The sequence below is a fragment of the Sus scrofa genome, chromosome 1, assembly GCF_054392235.1.
Source record: "Sus scrofa isolate SSC_HxYL_T2T_F1_AM1 chromosome 1, Sscrofa_HxYL_maternal_Yorkshire_Landrace_v2.0, whole genome shotgun sequence".
NCBI classification, from domain to species: Eukaryota; Metazoa; Chordata; class Mammalia; order Artiodactyla; family Suidae; genus Sus; species Sus scrofa.
In genome coordinates, this window is record NC_139383.1 from 75,506,454 (window position 1) to 75,528,336 (window position 21,883).

The 21,883-nt window shown below is 39.5% G+C and overlaps 1 protein-coding gene across 24 annotated transcripts in view; it reads left to right on the top strand.

Annotated features, from left to right (window-relative positions):
* Positions 1 to 21,883, top strand: part of CCDC162 (coiled-coil domain-containing protein 162) — a 204,536-nt gene that overhangs the window by 103,986 nt on the left and 78,667 nt on the right. For 18 of the 24 annotated variants that reach the window (XR_002343788.2, XR_014806635.1, XR_014806634.1 and 15 more), the window contains 8 exons: positions 660 to 860; positions 1,588 to 1,709; positions 3,881 to 4,109; positions 7,701 to 7,903; positions 10,417 to 10,572; positions 13,255 to 13,348; positions 14,484 to 14,621; positions 21,620 to 21,777. Coding sequence is in view for 21 of the 24 variants with exons in the window: in XM_021090803.2 (XP_020946462.2) it covers positions 660 to 860; positions 1,588 to 1,709; positions 3,881 to 4,109; positions 7,701 to 7,903; positions 10,417 to 10,572; positions 13,255 to 13,348; positions 14,484 to 14,621; positions 21,620 to 21,777 (1,301 nt within the window). In the remaining 3 variants the exon portion in view is untranslated. Of the gene's footprint in view, positions 1 to 659; positions 861 to 1,587; positions 1,710 to 3,880; positions 4,131 to 7,700; positions 7,904 to 10,416; positions 10,573 to 13,254; positions 13,349 to 14,483; positions 14,622 to 21,619; positions 21,778 to 21,883 lie in introns of those variants that run through there. The other 6 variants (XM_021090834.2, XM_084961879.1, XM_084961888.1 and 3 more) reach the window with 4 other exon arrangements.

Genomic DNA, 21,883 nt, shown 5'->3' on the forward strand with positions numbered 1-21,883 from the left:
TTAGAAAAGACTTTTGAACTCCACTAAAACAGAAGCTTCCCTTGATGCACTTGAGAGTTCTGTGCATAGACCCTTCCTAGTGGAGTCCAATCTGGGATAAATGCCTTTATATTTAGAGGAAACTTTTCATTCTTGGCCTTCTATTCTAACCACCACCACTTCACCCCCCCCATCACTTTACTATATATAGGTGAAACTTTAGCGAACTGTTAAAGAGAAGGGATTATAAATGGGGCTGAGGATATAGAAGAGGGACAGAGGCCACCTGCCTACCTTTGGTGATGGAGTTTAATGGGGGAGGGAGAATGGGTCTGTGGGAAAAGGTGTTGGAGATAATATATTTGATGAAGTGGCATTGAATGCACTGTCTCATTGGAGTTTATGATTATTAAATGTTGTATTATTCATTATATAACCCACATTTTATTTGTGGAGAGCAGGGGAAGAGGGGACAGAGGTGAAACGAGTGCTTTTCCCCTTGCCCTCCCTAACCTGGTCTGTGTCACACTGATGCTGCACTGCCCACATGGGGCTGGTACCCAGAGGTTCAGAGCTGTTTCTCTCCTGCCAAAGGTGGGGGACTTTCCAAAGCCTGGAAAGGGTGTGGACTCCCCTCTCTTTGCTGGGCCCTGTTCTCTGACTCTCAACCTTATTTGCAGCTTCTTGACAGTTATTTCGAAGCCTACCAGCATGCGTTGGACCCAGAGGAGAGATTTGCCTTAGCACAAGTGATCATTGACATTATGCACAGGTGCCCACGGTTTGATCTCAGCCACCCTTACTTCATTAAGGCCTACCGTGATGAATGTGCCTGCCTGAGTCTCCACCTGCAGCTAGTGAGGGATGTCCTCAACCAGCATGTGAGTACATTTGGGTTTTAAAATATTCCAAGTACAAAGAGGATGGAAAACATGGGCCAGACCTGAAAGTCATGTTTTCCTTTCAGTGCTGGTCCAGAATCTGGGTTTTCTAGGGCAGCATGTACACCATGCTTATTTGTAAGCTTATTTGCATTGTTGAATTCCAAGTATAACTACAATCCTAAAGGGAGGTTTCCAACCCTAATTACATTTAATGGCCCACAGAGAATTGACAACCTATTTTCATCCAATCACAGAGTTTATTGGTAGTAAAAGACTAAACCTACCCCCTTGTAGGACATTAATGCATAAAATTATATGTTTTTTAAAGGTTGTATTTTAAGGACACTATAAGAAATGATCACAGTCTTTGTCCTCTGGGGAAAAGCTAGGAGATAACAGTTGTTGCAATACAGTTACCTTAGGTCTGCTTAGAATTTTTTCATTTTAGTCAAATTATCTGACAAAAAGAGAAGTTTTCTTGTGCTTCTTAAGATTGCCTGAAGCTGGTGGCCTTTGCTTTTCCTGGCTGACCCTTGGCTTAGACTAAAAGGCAAGCATGTCTCTGTGTGAGTGAATCCCCAAAACCCATGCCTGAGTGAAAATTAGTCAAATAATGAAGAGATGCAAAGGGCTGATGTTCTGTGCTTCTCATGCCAAGGCTCATAACTCACATCCATGGGAAAGTTTAACTTTTCTAATTTTAGCTTTTATGCGACATTTCTAGATAGAGCGTCAGCGGGAGTATGTCCAGAGGCTTTGGCGAAAAGGCCATCCAGATAATAGGAATACATTTGGACTTCCCCTTAACATAATTTGCAAACAGCTCATTTCCATCAACAATAGCTGGTAAGCTGATGTTGTCTTTAGATGTTTTACATTTAATTTCTGGATAATTTAAGGGTATGATGTTAAGTCTAATACTATTCTACAAAGCATCTCTCTAGTATTTGGAGATGAAAGAAATAAATATAAAAGCCACAGGAGAGGGATTACTTTGCATACTTAATATCTATTCACTTTGGTTTTTTTTTTTTTTGTCTTTTTGCCATTTCTGGGCCGCTCCCGCGGCATATGGAGGTTCCCAGGCTAGGGGTCTAATTGGAGCTGTAGCTGCCAGCCTACACCAGAGCCACAGCAACGCTGGATCTGAGCCACGTCTGCGACCTACACCACAGCTCACAGCAATGCCGGATCGTTAACCCACTGAGCAATGGCAGGGATCAAACCCGCAACCTCATGGTTCCTAGTCAGATTCGTTAACCACTGCGCCACGATGGGAACTCCTAATAATTTTTTTTTTGTCTTTTTGTCTATTCACTTTGTAAATAAAGAATAGGAATTTTAAACATGCCACTGTGTGCAGAACCTCCATTTCCTTGAGAAGTTCTCAAAAAAAAAAAACAAAAAAAAAAACCTAGTTGCTTTTGAAATACCGTCAGAGGATTTTTCAGAGGCGCCACACAGGCCAACATATATGAAACATGAATGTGCTTAAAATTTCTCAAAAAGGAATTTCTTTATTCTAGCAAGTGTTAACTGAAAGATTTCTGCAGATTCACCTTGTGACCCACCCCCACCCCTTTAAGGAGGAGTTTAAATTTCTTGAGACCACTCAGAGGGAGTACATAAAGTCACCCCCTTGATATGCAATATGATTCCCCCGCCACTATTCCTTTCCAACCTCTGAGGTTACAGAGGATCAAGGAAGCTGGTGAAAAGCCCCAAGTAAGTCTGAATAGTCCAAGATCACAACCTCTCTGTTGCCTCCAAATGGGTAGAGAAATTGTCCAACTCCTTTCAACATTCAACAGATATTTTTTATGTAGCTATATGGGCAGTGTGCTTGGAGCTAGGGACACAGATGTGAACAACAGAGGTGTAGCCCTGCCCCTGGGAAGTGTATAGCCCAGCAATACAAGCAGACTTTCAGTAAGAAATTGCCACAGTGGGCTATGATGTCCTCTTGGTACGTCATCCCATGGAGAGGCATCCCATGGGTAGGGTGCCATTGGATCTCGTTACTGAGATTCTAACCTTGTCTCTTAAGAAAGGGCCCTGGGAGCTCCAGGCCCAAGACTGTATTTTCTCTGAAGATCTTACTCAGGACTGATTTTTTTTTTTTTCACTGTAGTAAGTGTGAGACACCAGCTCTGTGTTTGTATGCTACAGCAAGGATCATGCTAGGACTATGCGGATGCTAAGGCCATCTGAATAGTCTTAAAAGCAAATGATACGTGCTTGATGAGAACCCTTTCCAGATTTAGGGTTGTATTTTCTAAGATCTAGGACTAAGAAGGATCCCATGTGCATGGATTTAAGAAGTATTTATGTTCTTTAGTTCTGTGTAGGCATAGAAGGGCCCTTGACCGTTGCTATATCCTTATTTCCAAAGAATAACCTGAAAACATTTTATCATTTCTGGTCTCAATTATTTATAAAATATATCATTTTGATGGTAAACATGAATGATTCTAGCAGTTTTGTATAGAACTTAAAAATTGTCTTAATCCATTATCATTTAGGGGAAATAAAGAATAAAGAATCAGGTGAAAAATAGAAATAGCCACAGAAGTTATTTAATATTTAATCACTCTTAAGTTATTTTGTTTTCAAATATTTGGCTAAGTATTGATTATAGAAATATTGACAGGTTTGCCATAACACAATTTTAGAATCTTTTTTTTCAAATTATTGAGATGTAATTGACTCGCAGCACTGTGTAAGTTTAGGGTGACTAGCATAATGATTTTACTTACAATAAATCTCCTTCTTGGATTTTAGAATGAACTCCTGTCTTCCAATTTTAAAAGAGTTCACATTAAAGCAAAGAACATTCTGTATTACCTAGTGGGTTCCCTGGACAGCCTCTAGGCCCCTTTGAGCTTCTGGTTTTTTATAATGCCCTAGATTATAAGAGTGTTTTATTGGTCTTGAAAAATATAAAATCCAGATATCTTTGGAAGCAGGTTAAGTTCTTCACTGTGTAAATTTGTTGTTAATTGTTTCTCTTCATTAAGCCCAGCTTTGAAAAATATTTACCTGCTGGAGTTCCACCCTTCTCTGGGCCTGGCTTCACACATTCCCAGGGCCCTCGAGCACCTCCTCAGGGAGGCCTGCCACACCTGCCAGCCCACATCAGCCCACGCCCTCACTTTGCTGGAGAGACGCGTGCTGCAGCTGGCCCTGGATATATGGTTCACTCCAGCCAAGCCGGAGTCCTGGTACAGCGCACAGCTCCAGAAAGATGTAGGTTCTTGAAGCAAGTAGGTGGGTCCTTGGCAAAGAGAATGTTTCCTCCCAGATGTTACTGCTTAGCTTTGGTTTTATGTTTGGCTCTATTTCCCTCTATTTGGCCAGAGACAGATCATAGTTCTAAGGCTTGCCAACATTTTTATGTTCTTTTTTTTCAGTTTTGGTCAAAGTTTCTGGTTTATCAGGATGCTGCTACAGTAATGATTTAAAGAGGAAAATATTTTCTGGTTTATTATTTATATTTTAACAATACATACTTATAATTGTTATTTTTTCTTTCCAAGACTCTTCCTAAAATGTACTCTTTTTGTCCTCAGCTGAGATCTGGTAGAGGAGTCAGTGACCCAGGCTCAAGTTCAGCCCTGCCATTAACTTATTGTGTGACCCTGCACTTTACCTTCCAGTTCTGTAACATTATGTTTGTATATTTGAGGAGGAGGGTGGAGGTGAGCTCAATGATCTTTAAAGCCCCTCCCAGCTCCAGTGCTTTCTGGTCCAAACTGTGGCCCAATGATTTACATGGTGTTTGTAATTGGAGTTTAAGTCTTTTCTTTTTCTGTTAAGACTGTTACAGTTGAGCCTGGGTTCCCAATTTTACCTTACTCTGTGTGGGTACTTGCTTTAGGATGAAGAAACTTTCAAGGGCTTCAGCTGCCAAACATGTCTGTTCTACAGGTCTTCCTCGACCTCCTATCCCTTCCTGCCCAAACTAAAGTTTTATTTTTTTTAAAATTAATTTTAAGTTGATCAAAAAAAATTAAAATTCAGAATTTTATCAGAAGAGGAAAACAAAAAAATCATCTAAATTTAACTAATAAAATGCATTTGTAATTATTTTTCTAAATTCAAGTATTATTCATATACATATTTTACAAAGTTCTAATCATATCACTTCATACACTATCTCCTGTTTTTCTCTGTTAACGTCATATTATATATTTTTCCATATTGCTAACTAGTCTTTGTACTCTTTCACCTTTATGACCACATAATTCCCTTAAGTGATGAATCAGAACTCGTCCAGCCATTTCCCTATTGATGAGCATTCCAGTAGCCTCCAATTTTTCATTATATTAAAAATACTTGGGAGTTCCCGCCATGGCTCAGTGGTAACGAATCCAACTAGTATCCATGAGGACTTAGGTTTGATCCCTGGCCTCATTTAGTGGGTTGGGGATCCCGCATTGCGGTGAACTGTGGTGTAGGTCGCAGATTCTGCTTGGATCCCATGTTGCTGTAGCTGTGGTGTAGGCTGGCAGCTGAAGCTCCAATTCGACCCCTAGCCTGGGAACTTCCATATGCTGTGGGTATGGCCCTAAAAAGACAAAAAAAAAAAAAAAATGCTATAAGGTACATCTCCATACTTACAGATTTTTTTCATATTTTAAATAAGTTCCTTTTGGTAGATTCTTGGAAGTAGATTTGCTGAGACAAAATCTAAGTAGTCTTTGGATATATTTTGGTAGGTCACTTTCTAGAAGCATTGTACCACCGATTATAATACCACCAATAGTACCACTCTGCTACTAACCCTACAATACTAGGTATAAGCGTAAGATGTCTGTGCTAATATGTACATATTATATATAAAGGTCCCATTACACTGTTAATTTTCTTTCCTTGCTATTTGTTGAAATTAAGTATTCTTCCAAATGCCTTATGACTAGCTGTATTTTTTTGTGAATTTTCTGTTCTTTCCCTTAGTTTATTAATCTCTTGGAATCCTAATGTCATTTATCCACTTATATGGGCTTTTCTTTAAAAAAAAAAAAAAAAGCCCTTTAACCCTTTTGTCCATCATATTTTCTGCAAATACTTCCCCTCAGTTTATCTTTTTATTTTTTAACAGAAACTTTTATTTTAATATAGCCAAAACTATTTATCTTTTCTTTGTGATTTCTTCTATTCTCCTAAATCCAGAAAGCAAAACTTCCTACAGATGTTTCATGTTTGTCTTATTTTATTCTAATTTATTAAGGTTTTTATTTTATTTTTAAAATATATAACTCCTTTTTGTATTCCAGCTGGAGTGTGTGTGTATGTGTTTGCATGCACACATGCACATGTGGCGTGAGATATGGCTCAAAATAGAATTTTTCCCCAAATTACCAGCCATGTATCGTACTATCATTTATTGAGAATTGCTTTCACATTGTATTATGTTATGAGATTTTTTTTTAATGTATTTTAAATTATCTTATAAATCATAATGAATATCTAGGACACCTATATAGTCTCCCATTGGTGTTACAGAGTTTTGATTATTATCTTTTAAGTGTGTTCAGATTGGGATCTAGAAATATTAAATATTCAGATTAATCTTTGGGCCAGAAAATAGGGCAAGTATTGCCCTCAGAAGACAAACAGGAAATTAATTTAATAAATCTCTTTTTCACTTTGAAAGACTTTAAGAGTCTAAAAGTCGCATCCTTAGGAGTTCCCATTGTGGCAGAGAGGAAAGAATCCAACTAGGAACCATGAGGTTGTCAGTTCAGTCCTTGGCTTTGCTCAGTGGGTTAAGGATCCGGCGTTGCCGTGAGCTGTGGTGTAGGTTGCAGATGTGGCTCGGATCCCGAGTTGTGGTGGCTGTGGTGTAGGCCGGCAGCTGTAGCTCCGACAAGACCCCTAGCCTTGGAACCTCCATATGTTGCAGGCATGCCCTTAAAAGCAAAGAAAAAAAAAAATAATAATAGAATAAAAGTTTCATCCTTGAGTAGGCTTTTGGTATATAAGTGAATCCACCCTTAGGAAGCTAAACCAGAAAAGGCAGATTAGGGGGTCCCCAAGTGGGTCCTTGCTGGAAGTGGTATATTAGAGTGTAGCAAAGCTCCTCAGAGTAGAGGAGCCAACCAGGGCAGAAAGGAGTTAAAGAACAATGTCGTTACTTCACAGATCACCCAAGGCTGCCTCAGAATGGAAGAGCACTGCAGGGGCAGCTTGATAGACTATAAAACTGCAGCTTGGAACTAGGAAACCTAAGTTTACCCTTGGTACTGTTGTGTGACCTTAGAAATTTCTGTGTTGCTTCAGACCCCTCACTGATAAAATGGAAATAGTGGTATCTGTGATGCCTACATCATGGGGATCTTATGAAAATAAAAATGAGTTAATATATATGAAAATACTTTGAAAGTTTAAAACTTCAATTAGAGAGGTTTATAAGATTATTATTGTTATTAGTCACTAAAATGCTTGAAAAATACCAGAGACTCCTATTTCTAGTTAGGTTCTCTTTGTCATTTCTACTTCATATTTTGGCTTAAAACATTTATAATAATGATAATAGCAAATACTACGTACCAAGCACTTTCTCATATATTAACTCAACCCTTTCAACAACCCTGTGATATAGTTATGATCTATTAGTTTCCATTAGGTCCTTTTATTATCCTTATCCCCACTTTATAGATGAGGAATTGAGAAACAGAAAAATTCAATAAATTGCCCCAAATCTCACAGTCCGTAAGTGGTAGATCTAGGATTTGAGCCCAGGGACTCTGGATCCAGAGTCTGTGCTGCTGACATATGCTTAATATGTCAAACTTCTTTTTTTGTATTTTAAAAGGTTATTTTGTTTTCTTTCAGCTGTTTTCAACTAAAGTGATGCGAAATCCCTTTCTCGTGGGGGAGATAGGCTTGCTTGCACTCAAGTCTGCAGCAAATGAAGGACAGAACCAAGGCCAAGATTCTCATATGCTGCTTTTGGAGACATATTCCAAACTTTTAGAAATCTTGACCCTCCGCCATCGGCTGATAGAAATGAGTCTGGAGAGTGTACACTTAGCACGGTCAGTAGAGGGACTAGGGATCCAGATGGAGGATAATAGACTATGGGTCTCCTTGCCTACAAGCCCTGCCCCATCTGTGCCACCACAGTGGCCAGGGTGACCTTTCTAAATGACTGAAATAATGGCTTTCTGCCCTCCCTCCCTCGTTTCTTCTCCCACATGCCTCTGACCACTGGGCTAGACTGACTTCTCTTCCAAATACCTGGCTTCCTTTCTATTCAGCCATTGCCTTTTAATTAGATGCTGACTATTGGTTTACTGGTTTTCCTGCCAGTGTGAGCTCCCTAAATGGAAAAGCTAAGTCCATGTTGTTTTCCACAGTATCCTATCAGTTGGCATGAAGCATGACCCACACCAGGCACTCAATGGACACTGATGGGATTTCCTCTCAAATATAATGAAGTTGAGTAGCAGCACAGAAGTGGAGAGCCGTGAGAAAGGAAAGGCTGAGTCAGTGACAGCATCTAGGTCTGGCAGAGAATAGAAAGTAAAACAAGTGTAGAGAGAGAGAACGCTTAGCGAGTTAGGTTTTAGGTATGAGCATGAGATGGTAAGACATTTAAGTGAACATATTCCCTAAAAGGAAAATATGGAATGTGAGGATTTGTTGCACATCTGTGTAGGTTCTGTTGTGTTCTGGACCCCATGAGAGGCCCTGAAGGCACCAAGAGTCCAGTCATCCACCATTACCACTATCTGGGGCCTACTGTGACCAAGGTCTGTTCTGGGGACTTAATGTATTTAATTTTCAGAATATTCTTATGATATGATATCCTTTTGATACGATATGATAGCTTATAAATATTTTACCAGTGAGAAGGTAGAGAGACTCAAAAAAGTTAAGCAATTTGCCTAAGCTCTCGTAACTAGAAAGTAGTAGAAGCAGAATTCAAATGATGAGCCAAGATATTTTTATTATCCTCATAATTTCTGACCCTTGTTCTCAGGGAGCTCACAATGTACAAGTTATCCCTAATATAGTTTAATGTATCATATCTTAATCCTAATGAACAAAGCACCATGGGAGCATGGGAAGTGGTGTGTTTCATTCTTTCAAAGTAAATCTGAGAAAGCTCCATAGAAGAGGGCCTAGGGATGAATTGTATACTCCTCAAATCCATATGTTCAAGCCCTAACCGTAGTACCTCAGAATGTGACGTTATTTAGAAATAGGGTCTTTACAGAGGTAATCAAGTTAAAATGAAATTACTAAGGTGGGCTCTTAACTAGTATGACTGATGTCCTTACAGAAGAGGAAAGTTGGACACAGAAACAAGAGATGGAAAGCTATGTGAAGACACAAAGACAAGATGAGCATCTATAAGCCAAGGAGAGAGGCCTAGAACAGATCTGTTACTCAAAACCCTCAGAAGGAACCAACTTTGCAACACTTGATTTCAGACTTGTATCCTCCAGAACTGAAAAGTGTCTGTTGTTTAAGCCACCCAGTTTATGGTACTGTTTTACAGCCTAGCAAACTAATATAGGTGCCATTTGAACTCAACCTTAATGTACCAGCTTCTCAAGATGAAGAAATATGGTGGAATGGGGCTAAGAGAGGAGAAGAAGGTATTCTAGACACACAAGGCTGAAATGCCAGAATAACATCAAATGGAGCCTTGCTGCAAGCTATGGACATGAGAGTAAAGCTCAGAGTTAAAACAGGATAGAGATGGGGTCACAGGTTCTCACACAGAGGGTGATGGTTAGAGCCTGGGGTTGAAATGACAAACTCTCCAAGGAGGGCATGGAGAAGATGAGAAGAGGACTGAGTTTGGAACCCTGGGAAATACCAGGATTTGAAAATAAAGAGGAGAAGCTGGAGTGCTTCTCTGGCATGCAACGGGTGCAGCTCTGCAAGGTCCGCCTGAGCCACGACTGCATCATCCATACCCTGAGGAAGCTGCTGGTGGGGGGTGTGTGCCTGGCTGCTGCCCTTCCAGTCCATCCAAGTGACCTGCACAGGGTCCTGCAGGGTCTCCAACAAGGCCAGTAACATGGCGTGGGTGGTAGAGGAGGGCTACTTAAATAAATAAATAAATAAATAAATAAATAAATAAATAAATTTGGGAAAAAAAAAAAAAAGGAGAGAGAGTGATCATGCGGCAGAAGTGTGGAGATCCTGGGTCCAGGAGAACAAAGTTCCCCAAGGACAGGACAGAAGGGTCAGACATGAGGAGCTCTAAGGCAAAATTGTGAACCTTCCACTGAGGGCAATACTGGTGAACTCAGGAGGGCTCTGAAGACAGCTTGCAGGAAATGAGAGTTGAGGAAGTGCCCAAGCATATCTCCTCCCACTTTAATTACTATCTTTAACTGTCAGAGTTTAGGGCCAGCTCAAAATCTTTGTGACTCATTCAGTTCACACCAGACTTGGCTTACTTTTGTTTTGACTTTTGCTCTTGTGTATATTCAGATGGTTTGGTTTTCTTACCACTTACCTTCCTTCTAGGGGACAATAATAGCAAACATTCTTGCCTTTTTTTTTTTTTTCTTTTTTTTTTTTCCTTTAGTCTCTATAAGGAACTGGCATCTGAGATGGGTTTTGAAGAGTTCCATTTGTATATGAGGCCTGTTCACTTTGAATTTGCATCACATGAGGACAAGGTGGCCCATCCACCTCCTGTCTTTATAACCTCTCTGCTGGAGGACAGTGATCGTGTAGACAGGTGAGCCTTGAGAGAATCAAAATAAAATAATGTAGCAATGGGATGAATGGCCAGTAAAAATAATTTCTGTCACCACTGTCTGTGCAAATGCAATTGCATTCTGAATTCTCTCCCTTATAATCTATCTGCTATGATGTCAGTATTTTTCTTTTTCTTTCTTTCTCAGAAAAGGGGGAAAATAAGATCTCAGTCAAGGGGGATAATCAGATTTAAAAACACCAAATACCTGAGAAATGGGAGGATCATATTAGAGAGTTCAAATGGGTGGAATCACAGGCTCAGCAGTGGCCTTGTGACCATGTTGCTTCCAGGTAGAAAGGAGTATGAGGATTGTCTGACGGTGCAAGAACCATGGGTCCCTTACCATATCCCTGATCTCATTTTCCCTGGGACCAGGAAGAAGTCAGTAAGGTTTTTTGGGTTTTGTTTGTTTGTCTGTTTGTTGCTTTTTTAGGGCTGCACCCACAGCACTTGGAGGTTCCCAGGCTAGGGGTCAAATCAGAGCTGCAGCTGCTGGCCTACACCACAGCAACGGCAAGGCAGGCTCCAAGCCACATCTGCAACCTACGCCATAGCTCACAGTGACTCCAGATCCTTAACCCTCTTAGCAAGGCCAGGGATCAAACCTGTATCCTCATGGTTATTAGTCAGGTTTGTTAACCACTGAGCCATGACAGGAACTCCTCAGTAAAGTTTATTGAGCAGCTGTTTCTTCAAAATTCTAATGCAATGTACAAATCTAACATGTATGGCAGGCAATACCTCAGAGAGGCTCTTTTGTTGGCAAGTAAAAGAAATGGACTTAAACCAGTGGAACCTCTTTTTCATGCACCATAGTTTTAGCCCATTGCCCCAAAGAAAACACTCTTACTAGTAATAGATCATGAATCTACTCAGTGGGGGAAAGGAATCTTTCTCCCCTACACAGAATCAGCCTTTTTTTTGGTTTTGGTTTTGGTTTGTTTTTTTTTGGGGGGGGGTGTTTTTGTCCTTTTTAGGGCTGTACCAGTGGCATATGGAGGTTTCCAGGTAGGAGTCCAATCAGAGTTGTAGCCGCCGGCCTAACCATAGCCACAGCAACTTGGGATCCTAGCCACGTCTGCAACCTACACCACAGCTCATGGCAACACCGGATCCTTAACCCACTGAGCAAGACCAGGGATAGAACCTACATCCTCAGGGATGCTAGTCAGGTTCACTAGCCGCTGAGCCACAACGGGAACTCCACACAGAGCCAGCCTTTGCTGTTTACCAGGAAGAAACTTGTTTCCTCCTTCTTTCCTTCTCTGCTAGTCTGCCCTTCCCCTAAGGGTCTTAGTTCTATCCCTGGAAATTCCTGCTGTGGGTCCTGCCCCAAGGAAGGCAAAGATAACTCAAGAGGAGGGAAAGTCACTTTTGTTTTGCTAAAGTGTATCTGAAGGGGGTTGGGATGATAGTATCCCAGAATTTCTCAACCTCAGCACTTTTGAAACTTGAAACTGTAAATCTCTTTTCTTGGAGAGGGGTGTTCTGTAAATGAGAGGTGGTTTAATAGCACCCCTGGCCTCTATGCACCAGATGCCACTAGTTCTCCCATTTCTGGTAGTCACAAATGTCTCCTGCCATTGTCATATGTCTCCTAGAAGCAAAATCTCTCTGCTCTATCCTGCTGCACAATCTAAACCAAAAAGGTAATTTATGTAAGGCTACAAAGATACCTCACAGAACTGAAGGCAGAAAAAAGTATGATTGGGCCTCAGGCAAGGCTCTCTCCAACCTGGAGCCAAGCTGTTCTCTAGCTCATTAAGGGCCTCCTGCCAGAGCTGGTATTTTGCACTGCTGTGAATATTTTCTGGGCATATTTTGGGTCATGCTTTTGTTCAGCTAGAATCAACCAATCAGCACAAACTGTCTGAATGCTTTGTGGTCTGGCCAAGTGGTGAATGATCCTCCCAGAGATGCCCCAGAAATCCTTTAAGATCTGAGGAGCTTTCTGAATTACCAGAGGAAGATTTACACAACCAAGGAACTTGTGTCTTGAATTTGTATTTGTTTTATGTCTGTTAATTCCTTCAAGTTATCACTTTGGAGTGCTACTACAGCAACAACATATACCAAATATGAGCATAGTGACTTATATTTTGAAAAACACATTTGTGTATATTATTTCACTTAATATTTGCATAATCTTACAAGATAGGTGATAATTCCATTTACAGATGAAGAAACCAAGGATCATAGTTATTAAATTAACTTGACCAAGTCTCACAGTTATGGACAAAGGACCACGTCTCAAGGTAGAAACATGGCTGCAAAGAACATTTAGATGATTGTTGGAGCCATGGGAGAGGGCGAGAAGTGAGCAAAGGGGGCTGAGTCAGTGAGGAGCCTGTGTGAGTGAGGTCAAGAAGATAAACGGAAAAACAGGAGAGAGCCATGGAATGGTGATCAAAAGAAACACATGTCAGACACTCCAGTGTAGATAACCATTACAACCAAACTGCCCAGCGATCAAGGCCAAAACAGACCAAAAAGACCCTGGAGCCCTTTAGTCTTTGGGTGGAAATACCAAGTCTAGCATAAAATCTGTTCTTGCTGTTCCTACCAATGTCTCAGAGCTGGTCATATGTCATTCTGTCCCATCAGAACTGACATCTCCTGAGGGCATGGCACATCAAAACAATGTCATGTTTCTTCTTGCAGATATTCTCCTGCTACTCTGGTCTTGGCCATCTCTGAGGTGGATAATAACCAAGTTGGCAAATTTAGTTTTTATACAAAGGAAGCCATTCTAAAGGTAAATTTCTTTTAAAGAAACTTAAGTAAAATTAAGCAATTTGTTCATATATTCCTTTAAAAATTATAATATTTAATTCATATGCGTTTGACCCCCATATATAAGAAAATCTTCCCACTTCATAAATAATGAGGTGGGAGCAGCAGAAACGAATCTGACTAGGAACCATGATGTTGTGGATTCCATCCCTGGCCTCGCTCAGTGGGTTAAGGATCTGGCATTGCCGTGTGTTGTGGTGTAGTTTGCAGATGCGGCTCGGATCCTGTGTTGCTGTCGTTGTGGTGTAGGCTGGCAGCTGTAGCTCGGATTCGACTCCTAGCCTGGAAACCTCCATATGCCATGGGTGGGGCCCTAAAAATCAAAAAAGAAAGAGAGAGAGAAAGGTGGCCCTGCCTTGTTTGAGTGCAGAACCACTTGTGATAATCTCTATTCCATATTAAAAAGAAGCACATGTAGTGATCCATCTTACCATCTTTGCACAGAGCCTTTGAACCATATACTTGTCATTGGAGCTTTGATCTCTCTAAACCTAGTGCTATTTCCCCCCCCACTCGGATGGACTTTTTTGTTTCTATATGTGTAGGTCTGTATTTGTGTGTATGTCTAATCTTGTTTCACAAGAGCCTACCTTTGAGCACATGCTTGCTAGTTAATCAGAGCCTACTCATCCTTTTTTGACAATTCGGGAAACCTGACCATGTCCAGACACAGAGCTGTCACGCCTGGAACCTGCCTTCAAGAGATGAAAAGCTGCTTAGGGAGAGAACAGATTCAGGCTTGTGGCTGAGGAGCAAGCATATCCAGCAGTTTGATCCATATATTTACATGCTTAGAAAGTGGAACTCCTCACTCTTTACCCTCTTTGTTTTTTTTTTTTTTTTTTTTTTTTTTTTTAGGGCCATACTGCGACATAGGGAGGTTCCCAGGGTAGGGGTCGAATCAGAGCGACAGCTGCTGGCCTATGCCACAGCCAAAGCAATGTGGGGTTCTTAACCCACTGAGTGAGACCAGGGATCAAACCCCCATCCTCATGGATACTAGTCGGGTTCAATACCACTGAGCCACAACAGGAACTCCTTCACCTCTTTCTTTCATGAGATAAATTCCTAATATCTTTCACATTTTCTTCCTTTAGCTCCTGCTACATTCGGGAGTGGAAAATATGCAAGTGACCCTTGCGTGCCAAGCTACTCAGAAAAATGCTTTAATGGTGGCTCTCCAGCAGGCGTCCTTCTATCACACTCCCCGAGGGGGCTGTCCTGCTGATGTCAAGGTCAGCCTGTAAGATGGAGAAGCCTGAGACATGCTACCAATACTGCCAGCTACTGTCCAGCTGCCCCATCATTCCCTCTCTCCCTCTCCCCTCCTCCTCAGTCCTTTCCTTCTTCCCATCCTCCTCTTTCCCTTCTTCTCTTTTCCTCTTTTTTCCCTCCCTTTCCCTATCTTTTTAATCTTCTTTCTTTCCCTCTTTCCCGCCCTTCCATCTTTCCTACTATGAACCTACACATGATCAAATTCTTACTGGACCTGTTAATTTTCAGTGATTTGCTAATAATTTTTCCATTGTATGTAACTCTGTAATATTGACTAGAGTCAACTAGCAGATATATCCTGTTCCTCCACCCCTACCCTTTGAAGATAAATGATTCCATTCTTTTCTGTTTTATCCTTTCTATATTTCTTTTTGCAAAAGTAAGGAGATACATTTGCCCTTCTTTTTTTCACAAAAGGTAAGACAAAATATATTCTCTTTTCCTGCCAGATTTTTTTAGTTGTATTAAGTCATAATTCGCATAGCATAAAATTCACTCCTTTAATGTATAATTCTCAAGCTCATGAAATCATCACTACTATCAAATTCCAGAACATTTTCCTCATTCTCAAAAAAAAAAAATCTGGTACTTATGAGCAGTCAATCCCCATTCCCCACTTCCCTTAGCTCCTAGCAACCAGTAATCCACTTTCTGTCTCTATAGATTTGCCTATTTTGGGCATTTCATATAAATGGAATTACACATATATATGGCCTTTTATGTCTGAATTTTTTCATTTAACATAGTGTTTTCAAGTTTCATCTATATCAAATCATGTTCCAGCACTTCAGTTTGGGTTTTGTTTTGTTTTGTCTTGTTTTTAACAGATGAATAATGTCCTATTACATGGATATACCACATTTTATTTATCCATTCATCAGGTGATAGGCATTGGGTTGTTTTTACTTTTTGACCATTATGAATAATGCTGCCATGAACATTCATGAAGAAGTTTTTTTAAGGGTATATGTATGTTTTGAGTTTTGCTAACACTTGCTATTATCTCTCTTTTATATTTTAGCCATCCTAATGGGGGTAGAATATCTTACTGTGGCTTTGATTTGTATTTTCTAATAACTTTTGACATTGACCATCTTTTCATGTACCTATTGGCTATTTGTATGTCTCTGTTAGAGAAATGTCTATTCAAATCCTTTGCCCTTTTATAAAATTAGGTTTTTTATCTTTTTACTATGGAGTTATGAGTTCTTTACATATTCTGAATCCAAGTTCCTTATCAAATATATGATTTGCAAGTATTTTCTCCCATTCTGAGGGTCATTTTCTTGATGATGTTCTTTGAAACAGAAGTTTTTCATTTTGATAAGTCCAATTTACCTATATTTCTTTTGTCACTTGTTCTTTTGGTATCACATTGCTTAATCCAAAGTCACAAAGATTTACTCCTATGTTTTCTTCCAAAAGTTTGATAGCTTTAGCTCTTACATTCAAGTCTGTTTCATTTATGTTTAATTTTTGTATGTAGTGTGAAGTAAGGGGTCCAAATTCATTCTTTCAAGTGTAGTTTTCCAGCTGTCCCAATACCATTGGCTGAAAAGAGTGATCTTTACCCATTGAACTATCCTGGCACTCCTAACAAAAATCAGTTGACCATACATATGAGTGTATTTATGGACTCTCAGTTCTATTCCATTTATCTAAATGTCTGATTTTGTGCGAGTACCACTGTGTTTTGATTACTATAGAGTTGTTTTAAGCTTTGAAATTAAGAAGTACAAGTTCTCCAACTTTGTTCCTCTTTTTCAAGATTGCTTTAGCCATTTTGGGTCCCTTGCATTTTCATATGCATTTTAACATCATCTTGTCAACTTCCCCTCAAAGAAGCACCATTTTAGGAGTTTTCTGGTGGCTCAGCAGGTTAAGAATGCAATGTTGCCACTGCTGTGGCTTGGGTGGCTGCTGTGGTGTGGGTTCAGTCCCTGGCGTGGGAACCTCCATGTGCCTTGGGCATAGCCAAAAAAGAAAAAGAAAGAAAACCCTTTGGCATTTTGACAGGGATTGCATTGAATCTGTATATCAGTTGAGTACTGTTGCCATCTTAACAATATTAAGTCTTCTGATCCATGAACATGGGCTGTCTTTTCATTTATTTAGGTCTTCTTTAATTTCTTTCAACAGTGCTTTGCAGTTTTCAGTGTACAAGTTCTGTACTTTTGTTAAATTAATTTCAAAAATATTTTTTAGTTTTTTATTATTATAAATGGAATTGTTTTCTTATTTTCATTTTCAGTATTCATTACTACTTTATAGAAGTATCTTGCACTTTCTAAACTTGTAAATACTTTGTATCTTGCACTTTCTAAACTTGTAAATACTTTGTGTGTGTATGTATTCCCTAGGATCTTTTATATAAAAGATTATGTCATCTACAAATAGAGATAAATTTATTATTCTCTTTTCAATCTGAATGCCTTTTATTACTTTTTCTTGCCTAATTGCCCTAGCTAGACCCTCCAGTACAAGGTTGAATAGAAATGGTGAGAGTATATATTATTATCTTATCCTATTCTTAGGTGGAAAGCTTTCAATATTTCCCATTAAGTATGATGTTAGCTATGAGTTTTTCTTAGATAATTTTTACTAGGTGGATGACATTCCCTCCTATTCCTAGCCTCTTAATGATTTTATCATGAAGGGGTTTTGGATTTTATCTATGTGTAATAATCTTTTGCATTTTTTTCACTTAATCCTAGAAATCACTCCAAATCAGTTCATAGAGATTTTTAGTCCTTTTTGAAAACAACTGTATAGTTCTCTCTTGTAAATATGTACTGATGAATATAATTTCGGTATAAAACTAAATATTACTTTAGGAATTCAATTTTCCAGATGGACTTAAACATTCTTTAGGCCCTTGGATTCTATATAGCTCACCGCATTTGCCCTTTATCACATTTATTTACCTGTCCATCTGTTTTTTTACTCTTCATGTTAATAAGAGAGTGTAAGTTTTATATGTATGGCAAGAATATTCAATCCCCACTTCTACTGCAAAATACTAATTCCCACTGAAATAAAATACTTAAGTAGGAAACAGAGATAGAGTAAGTTAAATTGATTTAAAAAAAATTCAACCCCCAAATCTTAATTCTGTAATTACTTGAAGTTAGGCTCGTTAGATAACACTGAAGTACGTTTCATACCTGGTGTGTCAAAGAGGACACATAAGTGTTTCAAATACAAGGAATAATAGAGATTCAACAAGCTATAGAAGTAATTTAAATAAAAGAGAGGTCACATCTGGGGAGCCAGAAGAGACAGCACAAAGTGGGGGCATTTGGAAAAACTTGAACAATAAGTTTTGATGAGCAGAGATGAACATGTGATCATTTTGAGTAGAGAGAAGAGCCTTCAGATACTCAAGGATAGTATAAAAGGGCAGATAGGTATTAGGGGAAAAAATGAGAAGCCCAGCTTCACCCACCTATGGTTTTCATGCATAGTTGACATATGGAATCTTTTATTCAATTAATTTAGCCTTATGAAGAATACCAATATGTAAAACAATATAAGTGGGTTGTCCAGATTGAGAGCCTTATAAGTCACTCCCTGAGATCCATCTAGGGAGCAAGTGTTGAAAGTCACTGGCTAGGAGCACAGAGCAGGGGTAGGATGGCATTAGAATAATAGCCTGGAAAGATTCACAGAACATGGAGGGGCAGAAATGCATTAGAGTTATTTATATATGAATATATGAGCATATATCATAATATATATGGGAATATATATGTGTGGTAATTTATATACTTTCCTACAAATATGGGACAGGAAAGTAAAGAGTAATATGGGATAGTAAAGAGTAATAAATGATGGAGACATCGAAAGGGAACAAGAGGAAAGGAGGGAGAAGAAGAAGGAAAGAGAGAATAAAGTTGTTCACTGCTATCAAAACCAAAGATGGGAATTATTTCAAGAAGAAATGACTCACCAAGGAAGGTGTACAGATGGCAAACAAACATGTAAAACAATGTTAAACAGCATTAATTATTAAAGGAATTCAATTAAAATTCCAGTTAGAAACCACTGCATACCAACTAGACTGGTTAAAATTTAAACTGACCATTCTGAGTTTTGGCAGGATGTGGAGGGTCTAGAACTCATACACATGGGAATACAAAGTGGCCAGTTACCCTGGGAAACAGTTTGGCAGTTTCTTAGAAAGTTAAATATATACTTACCATATGATCCAGCCTTTTCACTCCTAGGTATTTACTTAAGAAAAATTAAATCAATATCCCTACATAATAAATAAATAAAGGCATAATAAATGTTTATAACCACTTTATTTAAAATAGCCAAGAAGTGGAAAGAACCCAAATGTCTATCACCAAATGAATGGATAAACAGATTGTGGCATATTCATGTAATGGAATATTACTTAGCAATGCAAAGAAATGAATTGTTGATACATACAACAATATGGATGAAGCCAGACAAAAAGTCACATACTGCGTGACTTCATTTTTATAAAATTCTAGGAAATGTATTCTAATCTATAGTTGCAGAATGCAGAGCAATAGTTCCTTGATGAAGGGGATGAGGTAGGAGGGGTGGCTATGGTCATTATTTTGATTGCAGTGATGGTTTCCCAGTTGTATACATATGGCAAAACTTATCTAATTGTATACTTTAAGTATGTGCTGTTTATTGAAGGCCAGTTATACCTTGATAAAGCTATTACTTTTAGGAGGGGGATGAGGTGGGGAGAGAGGAGGAGAAGGAGGAAGAGGGAGAGGAGGAAAAAGTTAAATGTAGATGGAAGAACCAGAAGAGGAGGGATTAAAATGAGGCAATTGACATTCTCAAACGTTCATTGCTGACTCTGACAAAGCAGTTCTAATGGGGTTGGAGTGAAAGCCAGACTGCCAGAGTGAAGGAGTGAGAGAATGATAGAAATGTAGAAGCAGGGTATATTTACAGCTCCTGCATTAGTGTGCTGGGGCAGCCATAACAAAATACCATAGACTGGGAGGGCTAAACAACAGAAATTTATTTTTTTCATAGTTCTGAAGTCTAGAAGTCGAAGATCTAGGAGCCTGTATGGTCAGCATCTAGTGAGAGTGCTCTTCCTTGCAGAGGCCACATTCTTCCTGTCCTCACAGGACAGAAAGAGAGAGAGTTCTGGTGTCTCTTCCTCTTCATAATGACAGTAGCCCTATCAGATTAGGGTTCTATCAGATTATGACTTCACCTAACCCTAAATACCCCCAAAAGGCCCCATATCCAAATACCATCACACTGGGAGTTAGGACTTCAACATAAGAATTTAGGGGGAGACACAAACATTTGGTCTGTAATAACTCTTTAAGAAGTTGGGTCAAAATTGAAGAGGAACCTTGAGGGGGTAGGAGAATTAAGAATAAAATAGACATGAACATAATTGTAGGAAGAGGCTAGAAGAGAGAAAGAAATTAAGGATAGAAACAATAAATGGGCATGGTTGGGATTTTGAGTGCAGGCGAGGAAGTCAGGGAGTTAAGGGTTTACTTCAGCTTCTATCATCCAGGCAAGGCAGGGAGCTAAATGATGGATATACCTCGGCTCATGGAATCCTCTCAACAGCCCCAGAAAATGGAGGATATCATCCGTTTTTTCTAGATGGGGAAACAGTTTCTGAAAGGTTAAGTAACAGAGCCAAGATCACCAGCTAAGTGCCAGGACTGGAATCTGATGTCACATGATATGTGCTATGTACAACCGTGCATTCAGTGCTCGTCCCTATACACATTAAATACGTGTACTATTAGCTCACTCATAGCCCTTCTAAGACCTCTTGAGTCTTCTGAACTGGTATTTTCTATTATTTCCAGGAGACTGGGATAGTCCAAGGGTCTTCACAAAAAATCAAAATGGACACTATAGACTTTTTACCCAAGATTTTTTCCTTTTGCCTCATTTTCCTTATGTCTCCTTCAGTAATTCAGCTATGGAGAGCTTATTTCTCTTTGAAGAACAAGTCTTTCCTTTGAAGGTGTAATACTTTTCTTTTAGTTAGAAAGAAACTAAATTTCTTTTTGTTTTGTTTTGTCTTTTTTTTTTTTTTTTTTTTTTTTTTTTAGGGCTGCACCTGCAGCATATGGATGTTCCTAGGCTAGGAATCGAATCAGAGCTTCAGCTGCTGGCCTACACCACAGCCACAGCAATGCCAGATGTGAGCCCCGTCTGTGAACTACTCCACAGCTCACAGCAATGCCGGATTCTTAACGCATTGAGTGAAGCCAGGGATCAAACCTGCGTCTTCATGGAAACTAGTCAGATTCATTTCTGCCGAGCCACGACGGGGACTCCCTAAATTTCTTTTAGAAGGAAAGAAATGTAACTTTAGTTACATTTTGAAAAATGTGAAAGAATTCCATCCATCATGCCCTATAGCCCCATAACCAATAGAAATATTGAAAATACAGATCTCCCTTTTTTCTTGCCCCTCCTTCTTCCCTTCTCCCTCCACTCTCCCTCCACCTCTCCCTGCTTCATTATTACATTATGCAGGGCAGCATATATAGCCACCTCCATCTGCTTAGGCTGTACCACAATGGGCACCCTGAGATGATTTTTCAGATCCTGTAGCCATGAAGTCCATCAGCTGTGTTTCTTCAGAGGCCACTGTACAAAGCACTCCAACTAGACACCTTGTAAAATGGAGAGGGTTTTTTTTTTTTTTTTTTTTCCAGAGCACTTTAGAAACTCTATTCTGGAAATAGTCACACTTAATGCCTCACCCCTTCATTGTGCAAGATAATATCTCTCTGCTCTTCAGTCCCTTACTCTCAGCTGTCCTCCCCATCTCTCCTCTCTCTTCCACCCCCTCCTACCTGCTGTGTACCCAGCCATTTACATGAATTTGGGGTCAGTTGTGGCTGTGAGATAACTCTACAGCCAGTACCACAGGACTTACAAATCCAAAAGATTTAATTCACTTTGGTTTGAAATATTTTAGGAAATAACTTCAGGTGCGAGAAATCACAGTGGAATGGGTCCAACCGGAAGAAGAAATTCCAGAACTGTGAATGGCATAGAAAGCATTCTGTTAGCCCCAACTCCAAAAGTCCAAGACACCCTTACTCATCCTTCAGAAAGATTCCAGGCTACCAAAAGGTACTATATGGACATGGAGGTGGGAGGTCACTTATAATAATAAGAGTATCTTCTGTTAAATCAGTTAATAACAGTAATACGGGACTGAAGGATACCTAAACTCCCA